The 15,901-nt window shown below is 31.5% G+C and overlaps 1 protein-coding gene across 1 annotated transcript in view; it reads right to left on the bottom strand.

Moving 5' to 3' along the window:
- The window catches only part of SUCLG2 (succinate-CoA ligase GDP-forming subunit beta), a 318,225-nt gene that overhangs the window by 108,142 nt on the left and 194,182 nt on the right, over positions 1 to 15,901 (bottom strand). Inside the window, exons 9-10 of the mRNA XM_049777671.1 lie at positions 11,542 to 11,703; positions 8,660 to 8,802 (exon numbers count right to left, since the gene is read on the bottom strand). Of these exons, the coding sequence (XP_049633628.1) occupies positions 8,660 to 8,802; positions 11,542 to 11,703 (305 nt within the window). The remainder of the gene's footprint in view (positions 1 to 8,659; positions 8,803 to 11,541; positions 11,704 to 15,901) is intronic.

Here is a 15,901-nt window from a genome sequence, read left to right as displayed (position 1 = left end):
TACTATGTATATAATAAAATCATTCTAAAGGTCAACAGTATCTGATATTAATTTTGGGCATCATTTAATCACCTCAAAATTGCACGATTTTCTAATTGCTGAATTTAACACCTTTGTTTAATACAATAAATAGAAAAGAATGTTTTCAAGAAATAACTTTATGATAACGATAATTACTTCCAACTAATGTGACATTTTAATTTGATTTGTGTTAATTTCTTTTTAACAGTCTACAAAAGCATCTCCATATATGATTTAAAATCAATTACTGAGTATGCAGGAATTAATGATAAAGTTTACTAAAATAACCCAAAGTTTGTTCAATTCTTTATATAACTTGTCTTGAAACAAAAAAGCATATAATTATCTAAATTTTGAAAAAAATCATTTTAGTATATTAGCAAGAAATATGAAAAAAATGGTTTAGAGTGTCACATTTGATTTCTTTAAAGTTTGATAGCTATCAGACACACTGAAAATGTGTAAATATAAGGCCAACTGTGAAAATTAGGGCGTCAGTCTTATTGAGAAGTATTGGCAGGTACAATGACATAAGTATAAGCTGAATACACAAAACCAGACTTTCTGGAAATTTTGGACAACTGAATATAAGTATAATAAATGTAAAAGTCAATATTTAAAAATTATGTTAATATGAAACCACAACAGAGAATGGGAAAGAATAGAGCAACTTTCCATTTTTTTTCTTAAGCACGGTGGCACCTTAGAGTAGAAAGCAAAGCCAAATATAGATTATATATTTCTATACAAAAAATTATGCCAAAGTCATTAAGATCAACGAAGCCAATACACCACCTGGCAGTGTGATTATGTTTTCTTTTATAAGCCACACCCAGCAATGTTCAGAGATCTGGTGGTTACTCTTGTCTATGTGCTTAAGAATCATTTTAGGCAGGGATTGGGTGACCATAAGAGTGCCAAAATAGGACCACTGACTAGTTGAGTAAAAGACAAGAGGTCTACCTGATGCATTTTTTTTATGCTCCCTATACCCTCCCAAATGTATAAGAAAAAAAATTTTTTCTACTCTTAGAAATTGAGGCAGGCAGACAGACTAGCTTTGGAATCCTCTTTGACTCAGAAGATCCATTTTCACACCACGTGATTACACCTCAAGAGAAAGAGAAATATCAGGATCCAGAATGAGAGAAGGGGGCTTTCAGTCATACAATACCAAGAAACTGAGGCAAATAGACAGGTCAGAAGTGGGGTTCTCTTTGCACTTCAGGTCAGTGTGCCTCATGAAGTGTGGGACGTCTCTACTTTGTTCTGTTGCTGTGCATTCTTCCAGTCAAGGAGCTCGAAAACAATATGTATATATATATATATATATATATATATATATATATATATATATATATATATATATATATATATATATATCATACATAACAATACAGTGCAAAGGTCACAATGGGAAAGCAACACAGAAACTCACTATTCTCATTCAGTTCTAGTGGAAATGTTGACTGGTCCAGTCTTTTTGGAAAACAGTATTTTTTCAAAAAACAGAAATTAAGCTTCTATGACCAAGCAATACCAAGCCTGGGAATACATTGAGCCCAAATACATAATGCAGAAAAGTCTTTTGTACTTTTATCTTCAGTGTAGCACTATTCACAGTAGACAGGATCTGGAAACAATCCAACTCTGGCAACAGGTTAGTGGATACTAAACAATATATACTAAATATACTAAACAAGATGAGTGGACATCTAAACAATAAAATACTATGCAGCTGCTAGGAAAATTAAAAAATGGAATTTGCTCATACATGGATGGATAAGGAGAGTACTATGCTGAAAAGAATCAGAAAAGAATCAGAATCTGAAAAGAATCAGAGGAGATGGACAAACATAGAATGATGACACTCGTTTGCAAGATATAAAAATGATAGTGTGGTAATAATATTTAAAGACAATAAAGATGGAGACCAATAGGACAAGTCCATGGTAAGAAGCTTGGCACAAATCGCAGGGAATTGCATGTATGCCAGAGAAGAAACCCCTAGGACATTGATTGTTGGAAAGGATCACTCTGCATGCTGGAAGGAGATAAAACGATAAGCATGATACACATCACTAATAATATTGCAAAACACAGTGTTTAAAGGGAAAAAAGAAAGGGAAAAAGAGAGGGAGGAGAGGGAAGAGAAAGAGAGACATGGAGACAAAGAAAAACAAAAACAGAGACAAAGATGGAGAACAATTTCTGGCTCAGAGATAGGCAGGTTGAAAGGAAAGGTGAGAGCAGCAGGGACACTGGGTTCACTAGAGGGGGAATTGTGCACTGGTGAAGGACTTTTTATATTGCATTACCTAAACTCAATCATGAACATCTTTGTAACTATGAAAAAAAACTATATTATAATTAACCTTGTGAACCACATTGCTTAAAGAAATTTTTAAAAATTAAAAAACAAAATTTTCTTTTAAATTAAGCTATCCATTTTGTTTGTTTGTTTGTTTGTTTTTAAATCTTTGTACATCTAAAAATTCTGATCCTATAATTGAAAATATGACATGCTAATTCCTATTTTAATTACCACTGTAGTAGGCTGTTTCTCCTCAGGGAGAAAACCATGAAACCATGGAAGGATGCCTAACAATATCATGCAGAATAAAAGACTTACACTTAACAACTTCTCTGAGAGGTGATTATCATTACATCTACATGGATTTATCTTTTCAGTGGAGCATTGTCTGTGTGAGGTCCTGGGTTTGAACCCACATACTTTCTAAAGACATTTAAAGAACAGAGTTTTAAAGCTAGATTCACCAAGTGATAAATATTTTAAACCTTCAGACATAAATTTAAGCTTGCCTTTATTAAACTGGTTTCTTCATTTTTTGAAAAGAAATATAAAAATGCTTACAAATTTCACTAACTTCTAAACAACTTAGGTGTCAATGAAACTGTTTCTAATACCTCCCATTTCTGTAGGTGGCCACATACTCCTACTGTTTTGGCATTTCTACACTTTATAATAGAACTGAACACTCATTAAACCCCGCTCCTGCTGCCACAATCAGAAACTCAAGTTTGTACTGTGCTTTAGAAATCTTTTCTAGCATTTTCCCATATACTATAACTATTGTCACTTAGAATAATGCTTTTAGGTATTACTTTTATGTCTAATTTGAAGCAAGAGAGCAAAAGTTTAGAGTATATTCAAATAGATAATAAATATTTGAAAAAACACACAGCCTCACATGTTAAGAAGTTCATTTAACCAATCAAATACTGTCACTTAGCTACAAAAATGACTAAAATGCAAAAGAGTATAGCAAATGTTGAGAAAATGGAGCACCCACATATGACTAGGAGAGTTTGATTGGTACATCCAGAGAACTAGGTTTGGTGTTACCATTTCTTTTTATTGTTTTGGGTTTTGCTTTGTATTTGGATCTGGTGATGGCCTGAGGTTACTCCTGGCTTGGGGGATCAGATGAGATGCCAACGGATTGAACTGCAGTCCATTCTAGGTTAGCACGTTCAAGGCAAATACCCTACCACTTGCGCCACTGCTCTGACTTCTGGTGTTACCATTTTAAACTGAATATCTACAGACCTAAATTCCCAGATATTCTAGTTCTAAATACTTACACCAAAAACTACATTCTAAAGCCTTATTATCTGTGGTCTCAACCTTATTTTTTGCTGTAGCTCTATACTACTCTCTGCTTTTCAATATCTGTACCATGGCACCTCATGATGCTGTTTTCATCTGTGCCATACCCCAGAATATTATGGTAGTCTACAGAGGTCCAGACAGTCACTGGTTAAGGAACATAGATTATAAGTAAAATTGTTCATCACACTTATATTAATAACTGTCAAACAGTACTGTGAATGTCCACTGAAATAGATGAAAAATTTGGGTAGAATATGCAATAAGCAGTACAGCTATAAAATGAGTGAATCAGCACTATAATAAAAGCAAGTGAACCTCACAAATTAAACATTAAGTTAAAGTAGAATAGCACAAGAACTTATATATTGTATGATGGTTTATATAAAACTCAAAACTGGACAGGCATGTATATATTTGGATTTAGGGTAGTAGAAACTTTTAGAGAGAAAGCAAGATAAAACAAGGACAGGGCAATTCCGTTTTTGGCTGTTGTCTTTGACTGTTCAGATGGTGATATCTTAACTACAGAGATAGTATGGTTTAAATAAGCATTTCTCAATCAGGAACCTGATGGCTTTATAAACTCCTATCAGTCCCTTGGATATTTCAAGATACAAAAATATCACATAATAGGGAGAGATCAATGGCATAAGATTATGGGACAATTGCTAATACAGGAAGGTATCAGAAAGGAAACAAGATAGAAAAAAGACCACATGAGGAAAAGGTTGAGAAACATTGGATTTAGCAACAAACTTGATCTATCACTCTTCTGGAAGCTAGAAATTTTCACTGGCATACTCAGAATTGCAGAGAACCACATCTGACCACAACCAGCCAGTGAGCTAAGCTAGACTGTCACCTTGTGAGGAAGTTCTCTAGGGAGTTTCTGTTATAAAGTCACTTACTCTACTGATGAGGGTTTTACCTTCCAAAGAGAAGAAATTATTTTTATCTTAAAAAAATTTATCAAAGTTATTGTTAAATAATAAATTATCTGAATATACTGGTATTGCTATTCACCCACATCTAGTTTTATTTTCTAAATGAGTTTAATGTCATTATATACCCATAAGGCTTCTAATACTATCACATAAGGAGTTTAGATTTAAATATATAAATTTTTGGTAGAATTTCATGTAAAAGCCAGTTTATTGATTCAGATATTTTGAATATTCTTGGACAATTTGATAGATGAAGTCTTGTTAAAATTATATAAGGATTTTATGAGTATGGCACTCATTTTAGGTACAAATAAAAATCAAGATTTGTCTTGGAAGAAAAGAAAAATATAAATTTTAGTACAATAGCTGACATGAGTGGAAAATTATGTCTATTACAATTTTTTTCTGTAATGATGTTTGTTATTTGATTATAAGAATTAGTTCCTATATATGACAAAAAAGGAATTATAAAGATCTGTTGACTTAAGCTTAATAACAGAATATATAATTCTGAGTTTCAGTTTTCCACTTATTTTTTTTCCTTATATATAACAAGAAAATCAATAACTTTGAAATAATTATCTTTGGACTCTTGGGACTCTACTTCTGGGTAGCTGGATGGTGTTCTATGTGAAATAATTACTGCCAAAACTACAACCAGTTTCCTTGCAAAATTAAATCAATTCCTCTATAAGATATTTTAGCCTCTGTTCTCTTAAATCTGTGAAACATTGCCAGAATTGAAAATATCCATTACATATCTAAGCTTTTAACTGGCTTTGAGACTTCAAGATTTGGAAAATGTACTGTAAGTTGCTCTATGCATTCATTTTCCTGATATAGCATATAAAAATAATATAACTCCCACATACCTTTATCTACTGACGATGACAGCCAATCTTAAAAGAGTTTAAATACTCCAAGCATTTAAAAATATTCCACAGGGCAAAGTTAAAATTTTTGAAGAGATTATTCTTAAAAAAAAAAAAAAAAAAAAAAAGTCCTGCCAGTGATTTTTCATTTCCTTCCTGCACTTTTACAAAATTAAAATTCAGGATCAGACACTAAGAAGAGATAGTCCAAAGAAAATGCAATGATTTTCCTGGTAGATCTAATCCCTGGATGGCTCTCTTATTATTCTTTGTTTTGAATTTCAGTTGACAATAAAAGTTGAGTATTTTATTATAGTCTCTTCTCCCAGGGTACTTTGTGATTCAAGCAATTTAAAAGCAGTGTGTTATTCTACAGTATTTACAGATTTATATTGATTTGAAAATCTATGGCAAAAGGATTCTTCTCTTAGATAAAATATGTTAAGGGATAAATTAAATAATGTACTATTTAAATATGTTCATAATGTTATTATGTAACTGATGAAAACAAAGTAATTGTGAACTAAAAATTAGAAATACTTTAGGGTTTGGTGATTTTTTATTTTAGTTATGTTGCTCTTTTTAAATAATACTGAATAACTTAAGATAATTAGTGGATACTTCTTATATTTTATTTTGTAAACATCATTGAGAGGTTAAAAAAACATGTAAATATTTAACCATTAAAAAACAGAAAAGCATACATTTTGTTTTACGTTAAATTTTTATGTCAAGCTTAATTTACCATGGGAAATTCCCATTATGTTCAGACTGTTTTATTTTCTTCCTCTTTTTTTCCCTTCTTTTAGACAATGTGGTTTTAGACCGTTGTTTTAGACATTATTGTAATGAGAGAATACCATATAAGATCACATCTTCTTTCAGTACCCTGTTCTCCAGGGTACTGTCATTGTCATAACTTTCTCTTCTCTGCCCTAACTTTACTCCACTATTATTTGTGGCAAACTCCATATTATGCAAGCACTGGTCTTCCTGGCCCTCATCTATATTATCTTAGGATATTATTATAGTATGAAAAACACTTAACACCTGATAATTTTGATATGCACTTATCACTGGAAAGTTTAGAACTTTGGAAATATCCTTTCAACTCTTCTAGTTTTTAAAATCAGTGCAATCTCCAATTTGTTATTTTTAATTCATTTTGATTTGTTTTGTTTAACACAAATTTTTATTTCTTTTGCCTTAATGTTTTAATTTCCTAATGAAAAGATAGTTTAATTGCATCTCAGCATGGTGATCTTAGGTTTGAGAATTACTTTTCATTTTTCCTGGTAATTTATGCTCACTTCTTGTATAATTTCTCTTTAGTAAATAATATTTACTTGATTATTGTATAATTCATTTCACTTATTTTACATTATAAGTAGCACTAAATAAATTTTAATTTTTTGTGAATTTTTGAAAAATCTTTATATGTTTTTTTTTTAAAATATTTTTATTTGTTGCATTTGCTACTGTTTGGGGAACATGTCCTGCAATTCTTTTTTTTTTAATATCTTAACTTAAACACCTTGATTACAAATATGATTGTAATTGGGTTTCAGTCATGTAAGAACAGCCCCCTTCACCAGTGCCACATTCCTATCACCAATGTCCCAAGTCTCCCTCCTCCTCACCCCACCCCTGCCTGTACTCTAGACAGGCTTTCTACTTACCTCAATAATTCACATTGCTATTATAGTTCTCACTGTAGTTATTTCTCTAACTACACTGAAATTTTCCTATACATGGATGTACATGGAATCTATTATGCTGAGTGAAATAAGCCAGAGGGAGAGAGATAGATGAAGAATGGTCCCCTCATCTATGGGTTTGAAGAAAAATAAAAGACATTTTTGCAATAATTCTCAGAGACAAAAGAGAGGAGGGCTGGAAGACCCAGCTCTCAACATGAAGTTCACCACAAAGAGTGATGAGTACAGTTAGAGATATAACATTTTTTCCTCTTCTTTAAAGAAAATTAGAATAGATTTTGTTAAAATAAAGAAATGTGAGGAACAAAAGACACATGCATTGAAGAAAGAATAAAGATTTATCTAAAGGGAAAAAACAAAATATGGTTTTTTTTTGTTTTGTTTTGGGGCCACACCCGGTGACATTCAGGGGTTATTCTTGGAAATACACTCAGAAATCGCCCCTGGCTAGAGGGGACCATATGGGACACTGGGAATCAAACCCACGTTCGTCCTGGGTCAGTTGAGTGAAGGTAAATGCTCTACTGCTGTGCTATCTCTCAAGCTCGATATGTTTATTTAAAAATAAATCTGGTATTATTTTCATTGATAAAATTTTGAGAAATGTGTATCCCTCATGTCTTCAGATATATCAGAAATCGGTGGACTATAAATAAATAAGCAAAAATCAAGATAAATCCTTTCTAACTTTAAAATCTAAGTGGTTATAGCATAGATACTATGCCAAAGAATTGTTAGGAGAATAAAATGCTACATATATCATTCAAAATTATATTTTCCAAATAATAGATCACTGCCTGTACCTTGTTATTATATATAACCAAATTCTTACATTTTATGAAGGCATATTGTATTTAAAAGTGTTTATCCTTCCCTTTCTTTTTTGTACTTAAATTTATTGTTATTTTAATTTTATATCATGGTAATTTAGAAATATTTAACTTAAGTATTTAAAAATACTATCACAGCTCTTAAGATTATGATAGCTATATATAGAAGAAAGATGTATGTGAAACAATATTACATGTTACTAGAATATATTCAACAGAGATGATCATTTTATAACAATATTTTCCATTGTTAATAATTTCCCATTACTACAATATTTTTTCTGTTTCCAATCTTCTGGCAGTATCTTCAACATTCTACAGAAGAAAGCAGAAGCTGATTTTTCTTTATGTAAAAGTAGAATTAATGGTGTCAGTATAAATTATCCAAACAACATTTTAGGAAAACAAATGCCACTGTTTCATATGCTAAATCATTGTTCTTTTCTCAAACCACCCAAAACACTATAAGTACAGTTTCTGAAATTAATTAATCCTATTGACTGACAGTTAAAGCCTTTTACTAGGGATAGTTAGGCTAAAAATGATTTTTGTTGATTTATCAACTCATAAAATTCAAAAGATACCTCAAGGTGGTGAAAATTAGGACATTATGCAATTTCTTTTCAAAGACTGGGGTTACCTTTGGATCAGCTGTAAGCAATTTGAATGCTTGATATACTTGAGCTTCCTTTACACCACCTCCAAGATCTAAGAAGTTGGCTGGCTTCCCACCATTCAAGAAAATGATGTCACAAGTAGCCATAGCAAGGCCAGCACCATTTACTGTGAAATGAAAATAGCAGGTTAAGTCAGTATATATCTAGTATATATGGAAGTGTGTAAAAGTTTTCCCTTCCCAATATTATCAAAAGAGCAATGTGTGATTATGACTTCAACATATGCCCTGCTTAAAATTATATCAATACCAATATATATACACTGACCTTTAGAACTAAGACTTAAGAAAATAGAAAGAATAAAGAAAAAAAAATACCTGGGAATGGGAAGACGAATTTAGTTAGTAGTTAAGTCATCTGGGAAACAGAGAGAAGAAAAGAGGTTAAGCAAGTAAATAATTTGAATAAGTGAAGAAAAGGCCTTGGTTCTGGATGTTACAAGGTACAAGAAAATTGGAAAAGACAGATGAGGACTTGAGAATGTGCTGGGGTCTGTGAATTACATTCTATTTTAAATATATTTTAAGAGACTTAAGTAAAGAATTAAATTATTTATTCATTTTTTATTCACTGAGAATGCATTCCTTTGTCAGATTTATCAGGGGCTGACCTGCAGTAATCCTTGCAATCGGGTTTCATACTTTGTGCAATGTTTAAGTGCATAAAATTAGGGAATAAGAAAATATTGAAAGTACCAAAACAACATCTCTATTCTTTACTCATTTACCAAATTAAAAAAAGCAGAACTAATCATTGAAACTACTACCAAATATACAAGTATCTTAAGAACTTTTCTTAAGTAACTTAGAAAAGAAAAAGAACGCAGGAGTTTTCATTTCAAAATTCTTACTTTTCATGCTTATTATAATGATTAATTGCACTTCTTTTGATTCTTATGCCTAATTACACGAAATTACCTTTCTTAGTTTAGAAAGGAAGAAAAATATCCTGGAACACAGCAGTAAATCTCAATATTAAGTACACCTAAGTTTTATGATCTTTGAATTCTCCAGACAAGCCTATGAACTTTGAGTAATTTAATTAGTTCTGGGGCAAATGAAATAAAAATGGTTTCTATAGAATCTTAAAGTAATTTGAAATATGTTAATTATAGCTTTTGAAGCTAACTGGTCAAGTTGTGCATATTCCTATAGAAAGTACAAATAATCTGTTTTTAATTTGCTCTAAACATACCAATATATCTTTTCCCTTTCTAAATGCCCACATATATTAAGGGTACATTAACTTATCAAGATCAGAATGATGTGAATATATGGCATATTATAACTATTACTCCAAAACAGCAAGAGCTTTTGATATCATTTGTAATTGAATGTTATCTTTTATTATACTGAAAAGAAAACTACCGGAGAAGGTTTATATTCTATTCTGAATATAATGTTATTGTTGGTTTAATGAGCTAATTTTTTTAAAGCATTTTACTTTTCTTAAAATTAAGACCTCTATTTCCATGCAATGAATTGGTTCTGTCAGAAATAATGAAGCATATAAGTCCTAGTACTAAGAGCTGTGGACAATAACAAAAATTATATTGCCTCTACTAATGATTCTTTGTATTTTGTTTGACTTTTGTTTCAGGCCACACTCATTGTGCTCAGATTCACTCTTTGCATTGCATTTTGGGGTTACTTCTCATGGGGTTTAGTGAATGTTACGAAGTGTCAAGGATTGAACATTTTGGTTGTTGCAAGCAAGGCAAACACCCTAGTACTATCACTTGGGCCCAACAAACCCATTCTTATCATAGCTGGATAAGACTTTTCACAAGTTTAAATGGTTATGATTAAATTAATTGTTTGACTAATAAATTGGGAAACAGATTAAACATTGCATTATTTAGTTATCAATAACCTAAATCTTAAGCACAATGATTAAAGTATGAATTCACTGCTACATCCTCTGAGAAAACAATTTTATCTGACATCCAATCTCATAATAGTCAATAGTACATTAACTTGACAGGGGTAATAAAGGTTCTGCATTTTTACTAAGCAAGTTTAGTGACATAATTTTAAAATGTAGACACTATAGCAAGAGTGATAGTACAGAAGGTCAGGTGTTTGCCTTGCAAGCTCCTGACCCGAGTTCAATGCTAGACACAATTTATGAACACTGCAAGATTGATCACTAAATGGAAAGACAGAGATAAGCCTGAGTAGAACTGGGTGTGGCACAAAAACAAAAATGATTCTTATAATTCATCTGGGATGCTTTCCCCTATCAAAAAAAATCTGACAATTCTCAAAACATTCTATTTGTCACAAATGAGTCATGAGAAATCTTTTTTTTTAATTTTTTTGAACTTGCAATAATTTCATTTCTGTTTAATACTATCATCCCCATAGGGACAAACCAACTTAGATTACAAAGTATATGTTTTTTTTTATATTTTATTTAAACACCTTGATTACATACATGATTCCCATCACCATTGTCCCATATCTCCCTCCTCCCCATCCAATCCCCACCTGTACTCTAGACAGGCTTTCTATTTCTCTCGTACATAGGAATGACAAATCTTAATGGCAAGAGATACTGCTAAATATCTTAAACTGCACAAGACAGTGGCCCTTTTCTAAATCATAGATTTTTCACACCTAAAATATTAATAGTAATAATGTCAGAATTGAGAAATCATTTTGTCAATGACTAATGAAAAAAATGAAGTTTAGGAAGAAATATATATTGTTTCCAGATAATAGTGGGTTGAAAATTAAGTACATGCTTACTTGCTACTAGAAAATATTATTTGAAAAATCAGGAATTCATCTCCGAAGTTCTGAAAAAATTTAAATAATTATTTTTAATATTAATGTCTTCTTACCAAAGCAAGCGATATTCCCATCCAGTCCTATGTATTTTAGATCATATCTGGCAGCTTCATTTTCAATGGGTTCATTCTCTGATTTGTCATCCATAGCAAATATATCCTTTTGCCTGAATTCTGCATTGTCATCAAAGTTTATCTTGGCATCAAAACAGACAACTAAATAAGGGGGGGAAGAACACACATGAATATTGCTTGTAGATTTATAAATTATATTCTGTAGGCTGGGAGAAACAGGAAAAAAGACAAATAAAATATTGTCATCTTAAGCTAAGGAAAAAAGAAAAGCAAGTTTTCTTGACCTTTATTTATTTTTTAATGATTTGTTTTAATTGAATCATCCTGAGATAAAGCTACAAAATTATTCATGTTTAAGCTTTAAACACAGTAAATACAGATAAAGAGAACATGACCCTTTTTCTAAAGAAACACATGCTACTATATACATTCTCATATTTATCTATTCACCTCTGCTAACTAAACTAATTGACTTCACCCATTAAATTATAGAATGTCTACCATAACTATATAATTTTGAGTGATTGATTTTATTATATTTTCAGTTTTAGTAATTAACCATTGATCAGAATCTTTCCCTTCTCACAAAGAAACTAGAAAAATGATACATCAACCTGCCACCCTCCCTTGACGTTCTGTTATTGTCAAGTAAAATTTTAATTTAATTAATATTCTAATATTTCTATTTAAATGTAGCAAAATGTATATTGGGATATTGGAACTAAATTAATGTTCTTTTATTTGATCATTAACTAAATCTGTAACTTTCATATAATTAACCTATTTGTTTCCTGGACCTCAGTTGAAAGATGGAAAGAAAAATTTTTATTCTGTTTGGTCTTATTTGAGGGTCTCCTAAAACTCTGATCACTACCTTGAATTGTACAAAACTATTTTCTCACTTGATTCTAAGAAATCAAAAATAGTCAGATATAATGAAATGTTACCAGGCATTATCAGCTCTACTATCTTGGTGCTTAAAGAAATGTTCAACCCTCTCGTTAACTAAGTAACTTATTGACAGCTTAATTCTTCCGTAATAGGAATAGATACTAGAACAACAACTATATTTAAAGATAACTATAGGTATAATCAGAAAGAGAATGAAATAGGTGTGGAATGTTTCTTTCTTTGATCTAAAGTCTTTTATTATGCAACTTAGGGTAGACTTCATCTTTTCATACTACATTCCATCATATCTTTTTTATTTACTATATATTTTGACTAAAAATTTAGAATTACTATCTACTTTCTTCAACATTGCTGGCAGGTACCACATTCATGAAACAGAAACAACTACCATAGCATATTTAACTCTAATGAAATGGTCATGATATGTTCATCCCACTTCCTTCCAAGGAAACGGAAATATTGTTATGGTTAAGAATTCTGGAGGTTAAAGATCATCAGAAAAGGGTTCATATCTCAGGGAATTTATACCCCAATAATGAAGCTGTTATTCTGTGCAGAATTGGCACACACACACATCTAAGAATACTCAGAATAAATAAAAGTCTAAACCAAAATTAATTAAGGAACAGACTGCTGAAAGAATCACATAGGAAAATTAATGTGAGCTTTCAGTCTTGCCACAAGATCTCCAGTCACTTTACCAGAACACTGTGAATCATGAAGTAAATGAGTAATTACTTTATAGAATAATAAAATCTTAACCGAAGGGACTGAATGATTTTTTTTTGCTTCACACAATGTCATTTTCTTAGCAGTTAATGATTAGTATAATAATCAATAAGAAGCATTTTTATTTTTAACTTTTCATTGGCTTTCTAACTACATTTTAATTAATCTATTCATAAAATTTTGGTCCTTCATTACTCATTGGCAAGGTTACTTATAACCAACACCTTTTAGATGAACAGGCAAAGGTTATCAAATTGACTTTCTAAGTGAAGAGTTCCAAAGAAAAGAATTCTTAGTCATGATCAATAAACCAGTAAATCAAAATACATCTAGGTCGATCTTTGCCCCTTACAAAGACTATATTTACAAGCTACTTGAGTGAAAACATAATTAATGGATAAATATGCAAAGTTCAGGAAATAGTCATAGCTAAATGTCTGCAAAAGTCAGGTTTTCAAGAAGTGCTTTTTTTCCCAGAATAAAAAAAAATATAAGAAATAGTTCACTATTTGATGACCAGTTTGAGAATGGGGACTCTGAAGCATAAATGATAAATCCAGACAGAGATTAAACATATATGAACAAGTATTGCATTTACTAAATTTAAATTATCTGTGATAATTAACTGTGATAGAGAGCTCTTTGCCAACTAGTTCCCTCTTCTCGAGGAAACTAAACAATGTAATTAGGACCACATATGTTATGTCTGAGTGTCTTGAAATTAAAGAAACATAACATAATTAGGAAGTAAGGGGACATCTCAATTCTAAAAATAAATCTATCAATATTCAGTCAAAATAGAGATTCTAAACAGAATCTCCACCTCTAAAGTAAAAATCTTTTAGTTTAATTTTTAAATGGGAGAAGATCCAGCATTTAAAGACATGGGTGTACTGTCATAAGCACACATTTGTTATACATGCTTAATGTTTTAGAAATACTCCCAAATATTCAAAAAATACTCCCCAAAGTTCAACATATTAGGTAAAAATATTTAATCATATGAAAACTTTACCTTGACTTTATAGCGCTTGGTCATGTAGTAATATGTAATGGAGTATCTTGGCATGAAGAATAACTAATTGTATATGGATTACAACTCTAATATTTCCCAGCCAGAAAACTACTATCCATCTAAACTCAGATACTTTGAAGCTGGAGATTCAGCATAGCAGGTAGGGAATTTGACATGAATGCCACTGATCTGGGTTCAATCTCCAGCATTCAATAGAGTACCCATGAGTACACCATGAGAAATAATTCCTGAGCACAGAAGCCCAGAGCTGGGTAACCCATGAGCATAGCCATGTAGACTCTCAAAGTGTAGACTCTCAAACAGTTGGCACATCACTTGTTATTTTTATTTTGGGGAGTCATGCCAGGGCTTTTTTCCTTGGATCTAGGATCAAGCATTACTCCTTGAAAGACTACCACAGGACCATGCGAAGTGATGGGGATGGAATCTAAGTCAGCTAGCTATAGGGGAAGAACCCTAACCAAAAACTACCTCTCTAGCCCAACTGCTGCCACCGTCTCCATATACAAAATAAAGTGCATTCTATTTGCCATACAAATAATTTACCACTGTTCATGCTACAGACTAGATTCTCCATTTTACTATCTAGCACTAAAAATTACTTTTAATCTAGACTCATGTATTTTTATGCGGGTTTCCTATTGTTTTCATTAATTAAAATTTCTGAATAAAAAGAATTAGGAAACAAGAAGAATGTGAATGGTAGGAATAAATTTCAATTTCTGAATTCTAAATTTATTGTTGCCTAAAATATGGGCATAAAAGAGACAACTTGAACCACAACATACCTTTACATTACATCTGAATTGTCAAAGTTTTTTTTTAATATTATCAAAATGACCATCTCACCTAAACTACTATAAAGATTCAGTGCAATACCTATCCTAACTCAGACAACATTATTCATGAACTTAACATAATCAATTTTAATGTTTGTGTGAAAACATAAAAGACCAAGGATAGCCACATCCAAACTGAAAAAAAAGAAACTAGCAGGCATCTCATTATCTAACTTAAAACTGAATTCCAAAGCTAGGTACTCACAACAGCATGGTATTGGAACAAAAACAAACAAATGGGGCAGAATAGAATATCCAGTGACAAACCTCCAAGTATATGGTCAAGTAATTTTGACAATGGAGCCACAAATTTTAAATAGACTAGACAATAATCTCTTCAATAAATGGTATTGGAACAATTGGAAAACCACACGTAAGAATTAGACCTCAAAGAAGACTTTGATGATAGGATGCCACTGGCAAGGACAATAGAATCAAATCTGAATAAATGGGAATATGTCAACTGGGCTAAAATCAGAAGACAGATAACCGAGTGGGAGAAAATCTTTGCATTCAACATATCTGATATTTGATATTTGAAAGGTATGATATCTAGGATTTACTAAGTACTCACAAAGTTTTACTCTGCAAAACCTAAAAACCCTTATAAAAAGGGGAGTGAAAATGAACAGACACTTCTTTGAGGAAGACCAATAGATGGCCAACAAGCACATGAAAAAATTCTCATTATCACTTTTCATTAGCGAAATCCAAATCAAGAAAACAATGAGATAGCATCTTTTCCAGTAAGCATGACACATATCTAAAATATTAGCCTCACATGCACAGGTGGTGTTAAAAAAGGATAGAAGTAAAAACCTAA

This window comes from Suncus etruscus, chromosome 7 (assembly GCF_024139225.1).
Source record: "Suncus etruscus isolate mSunEtr1 chromosome 7, mSunEtr1.pri.cur, whole genome shotgun sequence".
Lineage (NCBI taxonomy): Eukaryota > Metazoa > Chordata > Mammalia > Eulipotyphla > Soricidae > Suncus > Suncus etruscus.
This window is presented reverse-complemented; position numbering and strand designations above follow the sequence as displayed.